This window comes from Pan troglodytes, chromosome 4, assembly GCF_028858775.2.
Source record: "Pan troglodytes isolate AG18354 chromosome 4, NHGRI_mPanTro3-v2.0_pri, whole genome shotgun sequence".
NCBI lineage: Eukaryota > Metazoa > Chordata > Mammalia > Primates > Hominidae > Pan > Pan troglodytes.
The window spans coordinates 4,250,655-4,266,178 of NC_072402.2; the positions used below are offsets into that span (position 1 = coordinate 4,250,655).

The 15,524-nt window shown below is 56.9% G+C and overlaps 1 protein-coding gene across 1 annotated transcript; it reads left to right on the plus strand.

Annotated features, from left to right (window-relative positions):
• The first annotated feature begins 8,278 nt into the window (after positions 1-8,278).
• On the plus strand, positions 8,279-13,865 carry IRX1 (iroquois homeobox 1). The gene is made up of 4 exons (XM_016952920.4): positions 8,279-8,828; positions 11,674-12,709; positions 13,058-13,130; positions 13,432-13,865. Exons 1-4 carry the CDS (start codon positions 8,553-8,555, stop codon positions 13,487-13,489), a joined length of 1,443 nt encoding a protein of 480 aa, XP_016808409.1. The 5' UTR covers positions 8,279-8,552; the 3' UTR covers positions 13,490-13,865.
• Positions 13,866-15,524: the final 1,659 nt, after the last annotated feature.

Sequence of the window (15,524 nt, forward strand, 5' to 3'; positions counted from 1 at the left end):
CTGTCAATTAACAAATATCCTAGGTCATATTAGAATCTTTGATTCGTCTGCCAGTCCCTCAGTTTATTCCCAAGAGAATGGACCACAGGCCCTATCAATCTTCACTGGAGGTGATAGGAGCCCAAGAATGGGTCATAGGTGACATTGAAGGTCAACCCAGGCAGCCTGCCATCAGCGTGAGGACCTTTAGGGCAGGCTCTAAAATAGGGGGGCTTGGGAAGGGCATCTGGAGGAATGCAGAGGACTGAGAAGAGGAACTTCCCGATCTGGGGATTTTGCCTAGATTGGGCTCCTCTTGGTCACAGGTGTATTATGTTCTAGGGGCTAAATTCCCCACTGGAAATGTGTCTGGGAGAAGAAAATGTTTCCTCTTCTTCCTCTCTTCTCTTCCAACCCCATGGTATTTTCACCTTTCACAAGCATGCACGCACTCACAGAGCACCCAAAGCTGGTGTAAGATTGGAAGGTCGGGAGGCCTTTCTTCATGTCCTACAAAAGAGAGGATGGGAGTGGTCGGGGCCTGGGTAAGAACCCCAGACTAGGGTACAGCTCTGGAGATGACGTTGGGTGACAGTTATGTAAGAGGCAAAGTCAGAGCAAGAACAGATATGGGACCCAAGGTTCAAGGGATATTTTATGTTTTCCTCCTTAGACTCATTTCATACCCCAGATTTTTCTATAACAGTGGTCTTGGAATATGCTGGTAGACTGTAAGTGTCTTCAGAACTTCCCAGAAACTTTCCCTGAACTTCCAATGTCTGTTAGGCTTTGAGACACTATGCTGTGCTGTTGAGCTGGTGTCCCTAAAGTCTGATGAACAGATTTTAACCTATGGGCCTAGGAGGTCTGCTGTTGCACACATTCATTAAAAACCTGAAATGTGCTATGCTTTCGGCTTGGGAGGTGTTTTGTGGGCATATATTTGTCAGTGGATTTTTAAAGAGATTTGTAGTAGGTGGGCTTTTATCTTTAATAATGTATAAGTGGTTGAGGGCTGATATGAAGTCATTGGAGACAGAATACTGGTCTAAATTTTAAATATTTTTGAAACATCAAACACAAATACACCATTTAGTACGTTCCCCTCCTTCCATCACACACATATGAATCCTTTGAGGGTTTTACCCTGAAATCTTCTCTGGATTTGCTCAGCTCTGGGAAATGTATTATCCTTTCTAAGCTAGTATCTTACTTCCTCTCTGGTCGTTACTGTCTGTTGTTATTGGGAAGAATATGTGAAGTAAATTGATAAATAAGTTTGAAGTATGCATCCATGTAGATCTGGTTCTTTGAATGAGACATGCTACTATAACCATAATTGAATGTAATTAAGTGGATAGTATATTTTAACCACTATTGGTTGTTAGAACATCAATTTCAAAACGCACAGCTATGATAAGAGTCAGGAATTCTAAAAAGAAATAAAAAGTCAATCATTTTTATCAACTTGTTGCATTTTCTAAACCCCTTCCTACTTGATTGAACACTATACTAATAATATTTGATATTTATGTGACAATAGTTCATGAGCTTACAATTAAAAAAATTATTTGATTATTGAAATATTAATGAAAATGACAGTGGAATTCAACCAAGTTGATTTGAGTTCTTCTTATTTCCTATCTTCTTTTCAGGAAGAGGGTGAAATGCTCTCTGCCCCCTCCCTAAACCCCTATGTAAATTTCCCTGCTGGCATTTCATCACGCAGCAGTGATAGAAAGTTCTTAAAGTTGCATTAGATGCACCAATTGTTGGGATTATGTGGAGACAAATTACCTTTGGAGCCTCTCAAAGGTTGTCATGGCTTGGAGTTAGCGGTTCTTGCTTTTGGAAACCAAGAGGAAATGAGGTTGCCCCACAGTTTAAGACTTAAGAGTTTAGGTCAAAGTCTGGGATGTGGTACCTTCCATTGCTGTAAGTTAAAACAAACAACCAACAAACAACCAACCAAAGAACAACTCCCTGACAGACTTCTTGTTGGTAGTGTGAATGCCTCAGGGATCAAGAGGAGCTAGGATGGGAGAGACCCAAGGAGTGCGTGGGACTCGGTGACTTGACTGGAGTCTTCTGAAGGATGCATTATTTTGTTTTAAACACTTTCATAAAATGAGTTCACTAGTAGAGAACTGTCCTGACTGGCACCAGGAGGGAAAAAATGGCACTGAAAGCAACATGAAATAAGTTTTAAGATAAACTCGACTCACATGACAGTCAAAGGATATTAATTTCCAAAGCGACTTGGGCACACACGTGTACATAACAGGAGCGCACCTCTGTGTGGCCAGGGTCATGCCCACTGCCCTCCGGACTCTACCCACCAGACTCTACCCACCATCTTAGTTTTTGTTGGAGTGTACAGTAACAGTCACATACTCAAAGAGTTAAAATAGAACCCTTACACATGCTGCTCTTAAACTGTAACGTCCTCGTAACAGAAATTCTTATCGGAGGTCTGCACGGTACTTGGCAAACAAGACGTTCTACCTTTTAAACAAATAATTCATTAGGTAATTAAATTCAAGTGAGATTACTCTAATTAAATATACACTGCTGTTGAATCATAATTTCTATGTGGCCTAGTTAAAGATGAGCAATCTCTTGTTCCTGACAAAAAAAGAAAGCTTTAAAAGAATTCCCCGTGGCTGGAAGAATAGATACACACGCGCTCCACAGAGGTCATTTCAAGAAGGCGGAGATGCAAACACAACACGGAGAGGGGATGTCTCCTGTCTAGAGATTCCAGAGCAGGTTCAGCTTAAGGCTGCGGGTTAAGGTTAGCGGGACCCGTTGGGAAGCCACAGTGATCCCAGGGCGCTGGGTCACTGCGGGTACAGGTGCGGGTGCGGGTGCGCACAGCCAGGGATCCTGGCGGGAGCCACTGCGGTTTCAGCTGCATCCCATAGGCCCCAAGCGGGAGGCGATTCTGAGGCCAGCGCTGGCCCAAAGACCAGAGGACCTGAGCAAAATGAAAAGTCACTTTGTTCCTCACGCCGTGGTCAGCCCGGCCTCCTCTAATGACATTAGGAGCCGCAGCCACGACGGCGCTCACAGGGGCGCAGAAGTCCCGCTGGCTTTGATCCGCGCCTCTCCGCTGGCGAGAGCTGACAGTCGGCTGCGCAGCGGCCCCGCTTTCATTTGTCAGACACGCGTTTGCCGGTGTACCCGCGCAGGCAGCTACACCTGTACTGAGAGAATTTACATCGCCTGGCTTCGGGATGGCATTGATTTGGGACGGGTGAAATACAAACACAAACTAATTAAAAACCGCATAATGGAGCCCTACAGGAACAAGGCAGAAAAACAAATAAATACAAGTGCAGCTGGCACGGCGATGGTGCCTCTGCCCCCGAGCAACAGTCTGGTGACATCAAATTAGAAGCCCTGAGAACTCTCACACCGTTGCTGTTGTTCATATTGGAGGCATAATGGAAATGATCTGGTTAATTAAGGGGAGGTTTATAAAATATTTACGTGTGTGCACACGCATGTAATTCACTTCCTTCGACACTGGGGACGGCGTCGTAGCGGCTCTCCAGGCCAGGCCACTGCGGTCCATTCCTCTGCCCTGCGTTTGTGGGAAATACGGGCCCAGTGCCGCAGCTTTAGGGCCTGGGTCGCCCTTGGTCCCCCCGCCGCGTTCCCGGGTGGTGTCCCCACGCTGCTGAGGAGCTGGCTCCGCGATGCCTGCCGTGGGGGGCACTCCCCGCAGCGTGCGACCGTCCTGCGTCCTTCGCTTCTGGGCGTTTCCTTCTGGGGTTTCCTTGGAGCGGCTCGAGTCGACTCCTCCCGGCTGCCCAACTCAGCTCCGCTCGCCACTGGGTCCCTGCAGCCCTGCACCCTCGGGGCGCTCATTGTAGACTATTCTTGGTCCCCAGGGGCCACCGGTCCCTGCCTGGCGTGGCAGGAAAGCGCAGACTGGACACAGGGGTCGGAGCCTAGGGAACCATCGAGTCGCAGCGGGTCTCAGCCGCTGAGGACTGTCTGACTATTGCCTCAATGTCGCCGACTTGGGTGGCCTCCCAGCTGCTGCTGAGGGACGGTGCGAAGTCCTAGTGCGTTTTTAAGCAGACTCCTAAGTCTGCGCGCGAGTCGGGGCGCGGCGCCAGGTCAGGCCGCCTCCGTCGCCACCGAGCCGCGGCCCAGCGCAGAGCCCCGCCATCTGGAGCTGACAGTGGCCAGTGTGAAGGCAGGAGGCCAGGCCCGCGCCACCCGTTGCATCCCGCGGCAGGTCTGTGTCGCCTGGTCCTCGGCGCCAAAGGCTGGTCCCACAGACGGCTTCCGGGAGTGATGCGTCCCCATGAGCATCCTCCTCTTCCTTAGCGACCCCCGGACTGCAGAGCTCCAAGACCAGCGAACTGTTTCCCAAGAAATAAAATTGTAAATTAGGAAGCTGTTGGGTATGTTTAATCTTGTCCTGATGTAAATATACCCCAGGAGGGTGGGGCAGGGCGGGTGGAATCCTCACCGAGGGTTGGGAGAGAGAAAAGGGAAACGATCTTCTCCAGGAATAACAAATCCCTCCCATTTAGAAAACTGACTCATAATAATAATGATAACAACAGCAGCACCTTGCAAGTAAACTTGCCATCAAGCCTTAACACCAGCTTAAAAATCAAGTTAGCTTAAACTGCAGTTGCACACCAACGCCCGTCCCCCTCCACTACCGCCTCTGGGCCTTTCCTCTCCTCCCCGCCCAACCCCCACCCCCACAGCCTGCCCCCTGCGCTCCCCGAGACACGCGCGCTCTCTGCCCATGCCGCTGCAGCCGGAGGCCTGCATCTGTCCCAGCCCTGGACGCGCTGAAGGTCCTAGCTTCCCAGCAGGGGTGTCCCAGTCACCCCCCATTGCCGAGCTTCGCGGGGTCTTGCCAGCCTCCTGGGCCACGTGCCTTGGGTCCCCGGAGCACTGGGGCCCAAGGGCTTCCGGACTGGATCCCCGGCGCTAAGCAGGAGGAGCTCCGATTCCGCTGCGCAGCGACCCCTAGACCTGGTTTTGTCAGGCTCCTCGTCTTTGTCTCTGGCACAGTGACCAGGGGGCAGCCATCGGGTGCGGCCAGCTCCGCCAGGAGCAACTTCCGGAGCAGCGGCAGGGCCTGCCTCAGCCACCCTCTTTGGAGGCAGGAAAAGTGGCTGAGGGGCCAACAAAGTGGCTCTCTCCTGCCTCAGAGGTCCAGCGCCTCACAGCTGGGGCGTCGGTTTTGAAGGCCAAGCAGAGGGAACCACACAACCTCCCATTCCAATGTCCATCGCCTTTGCCTGGCACCCCTAGGGCCACCAGAGGGATGGTCCTAGATGCCAGTGATGCTGAGTCCGGGCAGGGGCAGGGGCAGTCTCTTTGAGGGAAAGTTTTAGACTTTCTCACGACATTTTTAAAAGGACGTTCAAATCAGGCCCACGGATTCCAGACGCACAGCCCTTCTGCCTGTTCCAGCATCTGAGGCCATGAAGCTCTGGGCCCCACTGAAACATTTGCTGCTGAAAATGAGTGGCAGAACGAGTGGGAGGAAACTCTACCAGGAGAGGCTGAGCCAGGAGATTCTAGCTCCTTCTCTGCCCCTCCCCCTCTCTGATGGGATGCTTTGGTGGCAATTCTCTCTCTTTCTCTCAGTCTACCCTGCTTCCTAGTATCCTAGGTGAAAGTTTTGGGGACAAGGGCCAAGGAGAAAGAAGAGAGGAGGTGAGTCAGGGCCTGCCAGGCTCTGCTAGAACTTCCTAGAAAGGACTTCCTAGAATTGGTTTTAGGCCCAGGGACATGGAGTGCAGCCCCAGGCCCCGGCCTTGGGCAGAGAATAGACCACAATCTCCCCTTCTGCACCTTTGCAGGGCTCTCCAGGGAGCAAGTTACCCAGCTTTGCTAGTGCCGCTTCCCCAGGAACTGTGCAGTCCTCAGGCAGGATTCACAGGGGAGTCTCCAGGTGGGGCCCAGCCAGGTCCTCCCCACCCAGCTCCTCCCCACCCAGCTCCCTGGTGTTTTCAGGAGCCTGCAATCACTTTGTGATGGGACGCCAATGGAGGTGATGCAGCCAGGGCACAGAGGAGTGGGCTGGTTGAGAGTTAGGATGAAGCCTCCACCCCCCTATTCCCGCCTCCCCACAAAGCTCTGCCAGCTGCAGAGAGACCTGAGGCTTGCGGGTGGGGTGGGCGGTGGTGCTCAGTGGGTTGGATGGAGGCAGACAAGCTGTAGCTGAATCCCAAGGCTGAGAAGTGTCCCTGGACTTACATCCCACCTCATTCTCCAGGTCACTCAAGAGGGCGTATCTCCCCTGTCAACCTGAAATGTGACACTGTAGTTTGCTGAACAGGACAGGGGTGGGTGGGACTGGCCCACTTCTCACACAGTGAGTCACATGCAATGGATGGATTTGTTTTGGGTATAGAGGAGAGGAGGTTGAAGATCGGAAATCTGTCTTAGGGTTAGAAGGTGTCTGGTGGTAGACTGGGGAACAGGAAAAAGCTGCAGTTAGGGGCTTCCCGGAGTTATGTCACCAAGAATCCACTCCGCACCAACCCTCGGCGTCCCCACAAACCCCGCCCGGAATCTATGTAAAAGCAGGAAAGGAACCCTGGAGGTTGTAGGCGGATTCTGGAGTGTGGAGGGGCGAATTGAGCGCGGGAAGCAGCATGACTAGGAAGACAATCTGACACAGAGCAGGGAAAAATCAAGCCCGATGTCGGAGCTGGTTATTAGTAATTACTACTATCACGGGCATTATTGTTGCTAATTATAGGCGATGTCTCAGTGTCTGTCCTCAGGCCCGGAAAACCGGAGCCCCTCCTGATGCTGCTGAAGTCCCTGGGCCTCGAGGCTCCGTGAAGAGAGGGAAGCGAGGCAGGGGGTGAAGGGACCGCCTGGCCGGTGTCCAGGATACGGGTGGCTCAACCCACCAGCAGAACAGCATGCCGACTCTGGCCCGATGGCCGCCTTCATCCCGTAGCCCCAACCCGGCCTAAAGCCGGGAAGACGCCAGAGTGCGCTGCTGAAATTCCCGCGGAGTCCGGTGTGCTGGAGAGCGGCAGCGGGGTGAACTCCCGGCCCCGGCTCTGCGTAGGAGGTGGTTCGCATAGTGGCCCCGGGAGCCGGGACTGGTACCCGGTTCCCCACGGCACCGTCCGGAGCTCTCCAGCCACGAGGCGCGGAAGTGGCCTGCCAGCTCCTTCCCAGGCTCAGGGAGGCGAGGAGGCCCGTGCACTTGGCATCTTCTCCCGGGAGCCGCACGGCCAGGGCCGCGGCGACACGGAGACCATCTCAAGTGCGCCGCGCCTGGCCGCGTCCTGTAGCCGGACGAGGCTGAGGATGGAGAGGGGAGACGCAGGGAGAAGAGGGACGCGGGACTTGGACCCAAGAGGCCGCTCCGTTGCCGGTCTGGCGGCTGCGCCGACTCGGGTTCGCGCGTTCCACACAAGTTTCCTGTCTGCCTCTGCACACCTGGTGGACAAACCGGGCGTCCAGGCCACACCGTCTTCCCCCTTCGCGGGGGCGCGGGGGATGTTTCCCTCCGGCTGCCAGGGGGCTTTCTGGGTGAAGAGAAAGCCCCTCCCCCCGCGTCTCCCCCACCCCTCCCTCCGAGAACCCGCGGCGCCGACTGCGCCTGCTTCCCCCGAGCTGGCGACTTCTCCGCGGGATTTGCCCTCGCTCAAAGTTTGCACAATTGAAAGAGCCCGCAGAGCTCGGCCGCTCCCCGCTTCCCCAAGGGCGGCGAGGCCGGTCATTGGCAGACGATCGGTTACTACCCAGTAGGGGCCCACGGGAACCCGCATCTGGAGTCGGGGGTGTCACGCCACGCGGGTTCAGTGGCTCGCGGAGAGCGTCCGGGTGCACTTCTGCCAAAGATGTCCCCTGGAGGCCCCGGCCGCGCGGGACTCGGGGGAGAAGCCGCTCCCCCCTCGCTGTCACCAGCGTCCAGGCCGCCGGCCCCTTCCCCGCTGCCCAAACAGTAGAAAAGCAGGCGCCAAGTTGTTTTTGTTAAAAAGGGGACACACCTCGGCCGCGAAACTGCAAACCCGGTGTCAGACAGCTGTAAACCCGTGTCGACAGGTTGTCAGACAGCTGCGGGGGCTGGTCGGGAAGGAGCCCACGGCCTCCGGGCCCACACCCCGCCGCCCCGACGCGCGCGCCCACCGCGAGAGTAGCTGGCCGGGCCGGCACGGGGCACCACGTGCTCGCGGGAGGGGCGGGAGCGGCCGGCGAGGGCGGGCGGGAGGCAGGGACGGGGCGGGAGGGGAGCCAGGGGCGGGGCCTGCGCTCAAGGGGATGCCAATCAAAGCATCAACTTCAAATTGTGTCTGAAAGCCCCGCCGCCGAGCGGAGGGCGGCCGCCGCAGTCGGCGCGCGATTGCGGATCCGGGCGCAGCCGGGAGCCGGGCGCCTGCGAGCACCGGGCAGAGGAGCCGCGACCGGCCTCCATCTCCCGGCCCGCCCGAGCGCGCCCGGCCGGCCGCCCGCTCCTCCCTAGACCCCTCGCGGCGCCCCCTGCAACCCCCTCCGGCCGGCCTCCGCCTCCCTCCCCGAGCCTTTAATACTCGCCCGCTGCGGCGGTCGCCGAGTCCGCGGACATGTCCTTCCCGCAGCTGGGATACCCGCAGTACCTGAGCGCCGCGGGGCCGGGCGCCTACGGCGGCGAGCGCCCGGGGGTGCTGGCCGCGGCCGCTGCGGCGGCTGCCGCCGCCTCGTCGGGCCGACCGGGGGCCGCGGAGCTGGGCGGCGGGGCAGGCGCGGCTGCAGTCACCTCGGTGCTGGGCATGTACGCGGCGGCGGGGCCGTACGCGGGCGCGCCCAACTACAGCGCCTTCCTGCCCTACGCCGCGGATCTCAGCCTCTTCTCGCAGATGGTGAGTGCGCCCGGCCTCCCCCGCTTCTCCTCTGTCTCACCCGCGCCAGGGCAAGGGTGGCCGGTCGCCCGGGAGGGAGAGACTACGGGTGGACCTGGTCCGGAAGAGGAACTAGAAAGGTCCGGGGGCAGGTTCCCGGTGGCCCAGGCCGCGGCCCCCGGGGACGCAAGAGGGCTGGAAGGCCGGGCGGGTGACGGCTGGGCCATCTCGGCCTGGGAAAGCGGAAGGCCCGGGCCAGGGAGCGGGTAGCGAGAGAATTCAGAGAGGCCGCAGAAGCAGGCCCGGGGAGCGGTGCCTGCGCTGGAGGTCGGGGGCAAACTCGCCTGGCTCGGCCAGGGCGCCCGGGCAGGCCCACGGGGTTCCTGCAGGTCGGCCCGGCGTAGCGTAGCAGGACTTCCCTTCCTGGCCGCGGGTTCCACTCGCGCGGCCTCTTTAGTTTTCGAACCGAGTCTGGAAAACTTGGTTTTCTCCCTCTTTAGCAGCTCCGAGATAGTTGTATCCGAGTTTGCCAGACAGACCCCTTTTAAGCCTAGTAGAGTCAATCAAAATAATCTTAACAATAGAGGTCCAAAGGGATGGAGAGGTCTCTCCACGGCGTGAGTGCGAATTTGAGATTAAACAAAAATTAAGTTGCAGTAATGTGTTGGTGTCTGAAACGGTGTTTGATTTTACTTTTGTAAGTTGCCAAAGTTTTCATTTCATTTGCACGGAAAGAAAAGCACTTTTCTTCCTTCGTTACATAATGGAGGATTAAAGAAAACAGTGTCCCTTGGTTTAAAACAAATGGTGTCCTCTTAGTCTTCCGTCCCAGTGGGCGTTAGATGTGGGGGCAGGCGGCTGCACACTGAATTCTCCGCGGGGGCATTGGCCTGTCTGCCGGTCCAAATCATCCATTTTCCTTGGTCTGACTGCAAGGTCGGTGCTTAAACTTCGGACGGCTGGTGAATTGTGCGGCGGGCGCGGGGCCCTGGGAGGCAGCCCCCTCCTGGGTCGCTGCCCGCGGGATAAAGCAATTTCCAAGCACCCGCGATATCTCCCCGCTCCCCGAAGGAGAAGCGGGGAGTTAACGCCCCTCAAGTGTGCACAAGCAAAGAGCGGGTTTCCCTGTAACTTTTCTTGTAGTTTTGAAAGAAAGCGGCCCGGCTGCCTTTCAGGTCTCTTACTATCGAAAAAGATCAGCCCCCATTTTGTTCAGGCGGCGGGGAGGCCGGGACGCGATGAGAGATTTACAAGGTGTCCTTTCAAAAAGAATTCCCAGTGGAGACGAGGCTGAAATGTCTTCTTTACAATAACAACCAAAATAATTAGAAAAGCGCAAAGTACATTTTGCAACGATTGGGCAAAAGCGAAATCTAGCCGCAGAAATGTTTTCTCTGCGGCCTCAGTCACCAAACTAATTAGTCCAAGAAATCTTCTGGTCTTTACAACTTTCTCAGAGTCCGGAACTCCCTTTGCTAACATTGCAACTAGACCATTTTTACATAGAGGATGAACATTTTTTACAGAAATTGCGAATGCAGTTGTGTGCCATTTGGGAACCCTGCCTGTGTTTGCGGGGGAGGGAGAGAGCTTCAGTGTGACGACCTGCACCCTTTGTGGAGAGCTGGGGAAGGGAGATGTTTGCTGTTCTGAGTTGTTTTTCCCCCCTAGAGGGATAATATGTAAAAATTATTCCCACCCAAAAGGTGTGTGTTTCCTCCAGCTCTCCCACTGGTTCTGAGAGAGTAAACTCAAACCCAAACCCTGATTCTAGGCCTAGGTTTCCAAGCCATTATAATTGGGTGTTTGGAAGTCAAAAGATAAAATTGTATTTGAATGTCTGTCTGCGCAATTTATGGTAATAATGAGGCCTAATGAGGTTGTTAGAAAGATAAAATGTTATTTACCAAAAAACCTGATGGGATAATTTGACTTGCTGTGTTTTACTACTGATTATAAAAGGAATATTGATTGCAAATAAATCAGCGCCTCTAAATGCCTGCAAACAGCTAATGTTTGCTCCCTCCAGATCAAAGTCAAACTTAAGAGATGAAGTAACTGAGAAGAGGCCTAGGATACTGAACCGGTTCCCCTCCTGGCCGCCGGTGGCTCCCAGCCCTTGCGTTAATATTTTACAGGCTAAGCCTTCCTTTTGTATTTAAAAAAAAAAATGGTGTTTTTGTTATTGTTGTCGATGATGGCCGGGATTAAAATTTTAAATTACCTGTCACCTCTAAAGACCTTTTAATGTGGGTAAACCATTATATGCAGATTAATTTGGAAGGCAAAGGACTGTGCTTTCGTTTTAAATTGCTGGCGGATTTAGACCGGTAGAAAACCCGGGATGGTTTATTTTGATTGAGCCCCCTCTGGGTGGCAGAGAGGAGGCTTGGGCTCTGGGCCCTTTACGTTTGGAGAAATGGCTTTATCAGCTCAGTTGAAAGGTTTGTCCCTCTAGCTAGTGAAAGATAAACTTGGAAATGCAGGTTTCTCCAGCGGTTGGTGGTGGGGACAGGGGTCGCCTAGGGAACTTGCAGGGGCCGCGGCCTCTGTTGTGCTCTTCTGGAGAGTGCACTGTTTGTCGAACTTTTCTAGAGTGGCAAAAACGATCTCCACTGTCGGTGAAAGGGCAGTTCCTGAAGTCAGCTCATGGTCCTGGCTCCCCTTCTCCCCAGCAGTGAACTGGGGGTCACTTCCTGATCTGCCCAGCACAGGAGAGCCCCGCAAAGCGCCTGGGAGGCCCTCGAGCCCATTGAAGCGGCTGCTTCCCACTCTCCCATCTTGGGGACTCATCTCTCTCTCTCTCTCCCTCTCTCTCTCCACTTCCCTCCTCTCTCTCCTCGATGGGTCTGCCCTGTGGCTTCAGGGCTCGCAGTATGAACTGAAGGACAACCCTGGGGTGCACCCCGCCACCTTCGCAGCCCACACGGCGCCGGCTTATTACCCCTACGGCCAGTTCCAATACGGGGACCCCGGGCGGCCCAAGAACGCCACCCGCGAGAGCACCAGCACGCTCAAGGCCTGGCTCAACGAGCACCGCAAGAATCCCTACCCCACCAAGGGCGAGAAGATCATGCTGGCCATCATCACCAAGATGACCCTCACGCAGGTCTCCACCTGGTTCGCCAACGCGCGCCGGCGCCTCAAGAAGGAGAACAAGGTGACATGGGGAGCGCGCAGCAAGGACCAGGAAGATGGAGCGCTCTTCGGCAGCGACACCGAGGGCGACCCGGAGAAGGCCGAGGACGACGAGGAGATCGACCTGGAAAGCATCGACATTGACAAGATCGACGAGCACGATGGCGACCAGAGCAACGAGGATGACGAGGACAAGGCCGAGGCTCCGCATGCGCCCGCAGCCCCTTCTGCTCTTGCCCGGGACCAAGGCTCGCCGCTGGCAGCAGCCGACGTTCTCAAGCCCCAGGACTCGCCCTTGGGCCTGGCAAAGGAGGCCCCAGAGCCGGGCAGCACGCGCCTGCTGAGCCCCGGCGCTGCAGCGGGCGGCCTGCAGGGTGCGCCGCACGGCAAGCCCAAGATCTGGTCGCTGGCGGAGACAGCCACGAGCCCCGACGGTGCGCCCAAGGCTTCGCCACCACCACCCGCGGGCCACCCCGGCGCGCACGGGCCCTCCGCCGGGGCGCCGCTGCAACACCCCGCCTTCCTGCCTAGCCACGGACTGTACACCTGCCACATCGGCAAGTTCTCCAACTGGACCAACAGCGCATTCCTCGCACAGGGCTCCCTGCTCAACATGCGCTCCTTCCTGGGCGTTGGCGCTCCCCACGCCGCGCCCCATGGCCCTCACCTTCCTGCACCTCCACCACCGCAGCCGCCGGTCGCCATTGCCCCGGGGGCACTCAACGGAGACAAGGCCTCGGTCCGCAGCAGCCCCACGCTCCCAGGTACAGCTCCAGGCCGCGTCCACCTGTCCCCTAGCTGGGAATGCAGAGGCCTGGCTAGGTGTGGTAGCGTGGGGTGCAGCATGAGCCGGGAGGGTACCAGGCAGTGGCCGCTGAGCCCTGGGGCTGCGCTTAATCCCTGCTTCAATTTAGAAAGCCAGACAAGGCCCCAGGGCTCTCCCAAGAGAGCTTTGCCCTACCGGCGGGCCTGCTACGGGGTGGTGGTGGGGTGAGGGGTGACGTTTTTCGGCGAATCTGCCTGGGCAGCCGGCAGAAGTTGGTGGGAAGGAGGCCTGGGACCTCTCCCGCCCGTCTCTCCGTCCTAACTCTGCCTCTTCCGATCTCTCGCAGAGAGAGACCTCGTCCCCAGGCCAGATTCGCCGGCACAGCAGTTAAAGTCGCCCTTCCAGCCGGTACGCGACAAGTGAGTGCTGTTTGCTTTTGCTATGGGAGAAGGCGGTGGGGAGGGGGGAGGAGGAGTGGTCGGGACCCGGGCGGAGCTGGCTGGGTGGCGGTGGGGGTCGCGCAATCCTTGTTGAAGGAGCGCTCCCCGCCAGCCCTGGGCGCCGGGCGAGCCGAGGAGACTGGAGTTTCTCCCCAGCCGGGAGCCGCGCTGGCTGTCGACCCCGCCCCCAGGGCTCCGCTACTGGAACCGGCGTCGCCCGGCGCTGCGTCCCCCACTCACAGTGCCCCTGTCTTCTTGTCTCGCTGTGTTTCCCATGCAGCTCTCTGGCCCCGCAGGAGGGAACGCCGCGGATCCTAGCAGCCCTCCCGTCCGCCTGATTAAGGGTCTTCTTTTACTTTTGCGGGGGGGAGGGGGGAGGAGTTGGGGAGGGAGGGAATGTGGGAGGAATTAAGACAAATATTTCAGACTGGTGTAAAGGACAAATATGACAACGACGTCAAGGACTCCCATCCATCGCTTTCTGCAGAAAGGGGCTTGTTCGGTCCCGAGCTCGCGTCCAGGTGGCCAGGCCTCTGCCGGCGGCTCCAGTGGCTGCGATTATCGGGTTCGGTAAATGCCCCCACGTGCTTGTGTCTCTTTCCCCCCTTTTCTGTATATAGAGTGATTTCAGATTGTAAATAGCGCGTCAGCGAACTTGTCTAAATCATATATTTTTGTCTAATAAACTAAATGAAATGACACCCCCTCCCCGCTCCTGCTGCCGTGTGCCTGTCCAGCGTGTGTGTGAGAGTGTGTGTTTGTGTGTGAATGTGTGTGTGTGAGTGTCTGTGTGGCAGAAAGAGAGACAGAGAGAGAGAGAGAAGTGGGGGATACAGGGATCCTGGAACCCTGGGTGGGACCCAAGGGCCTGTGGCTGGGGGAGATGGGCTTCTCAATGGGGGCCTTTAGAGACTGTTTCCACCCAAGACGCAGGTGCTTTAAACATCTCTTCGTTGTTTGTGGTGGTTGTTGAATTTTTAAATATTGTCACTGTGGCAGTTTCTTGCTGGCAGTTCAATTGCTTTCACGAACATTTTTCTGAGACATAATTTTCTCAGGACATAAATAAGTTCAATTTGAGGCAGTTTTACAAAACGATTTTATAACGTCGGTAAAAACGGAGGAAAAAGAATTTTTATTTGCGACCCCAGAGGAGAACTTCGGATTAGCAATCAGTTTATAACTAGTTGTCTCCACGGCGCATCGTGGCGCCTGGTCGTTTTCTGAGTTGAGTGTGAAAAGAATGGAGTATCGCTTTGCATGTATTTTTAGTGATTCGGTGAAATCAAACACGGGAAGAAATTGGAAGGCTCTTTAAAACTCCACAGATGGGCCAGCCGGGATGCGGTGCGGGGGTTCTCTGCGGTGTGAGGTGTGAACGAGGGGCCGAGGCTGTGGTGGGAAGCGAGAAAGAGGAGGTGGCTTTGGTCTCCCAGGGAAGCCCCTTTACACTTGGGCTCCACGGACTGCGTCCTTTGCCCTCAGGCGCGCGCACCGCGGGAGTCCAGAGCAAATTGCCCTTAGATGGCCGCGGCCGGGCAGCGGGGAGGCAGCTGGGAGCAGCGATGTTGGGAAACACTCGCAGCGGGGCTGGCCTCGGGCGCGCGCGAGTGGGGAAAGGCCTAGGAGCCTGGACATCGCTGCGGATCCGGGACATCAGCATCAGTGGGTTCGGAGCGGGACGCGCGCCAAGCGCCGCAGCAGGCACCTTCAGAAGGCTTTGCGGACCCGGCGCGGGGCCTTCAGGGCGCAGGCGACTCTGCGTTGAATGCGTGAAAACTGAGCCAGCAAACATTTCCAAAACTGCCAGCGACGATGTGGGCTGCTGGGAAAAACGGTCTAGTGGGGACAGGGCCGAGTCCCGAGGTCAGAGCGGCCATCCTCCGCTCGCACCCCCAGCCCGTGACCCGCCCTTCCCGGCTTGCTCGAGACCCACTGGCGCCAGTGCTGCGCGTGGGGACTCCGTGCATGGCCGAAGTGAGGGGGAAAGTCGGGGCGCTGGTGTCTTTTCAGAGGTTCCAGGAAAGAGGGAGGCTCGCGTTAGGACTAGGAGGTGCCAGTCCACGGCTCCTACCCGCTCCCGACGCCCGCATCCTTCTACAGCCCTCCACCCCGTTCCTGGTCCCTGGAGAGGGGAAGGTCCTCTCCCTGCCCCGAGGCGGGAGGAAAAGCGGCGAAGAGGAGGCTCGAAGGGCGCCGCGTAGGGCAAGTGGGCCGAGGACACGTGGGGCGCGTCGGGGAGCGGGGAGTGGGCGGGGTGGGATGAGGCAGGGAGGAGCCGGGCCGGAGCGGAGTGGAGTGGACCGCGGGCGGACGGACTCGGGCCGGGCCTCGGGGAGCAGCTCCGCAGTCTGAATGGACGTGCTCCAGGCG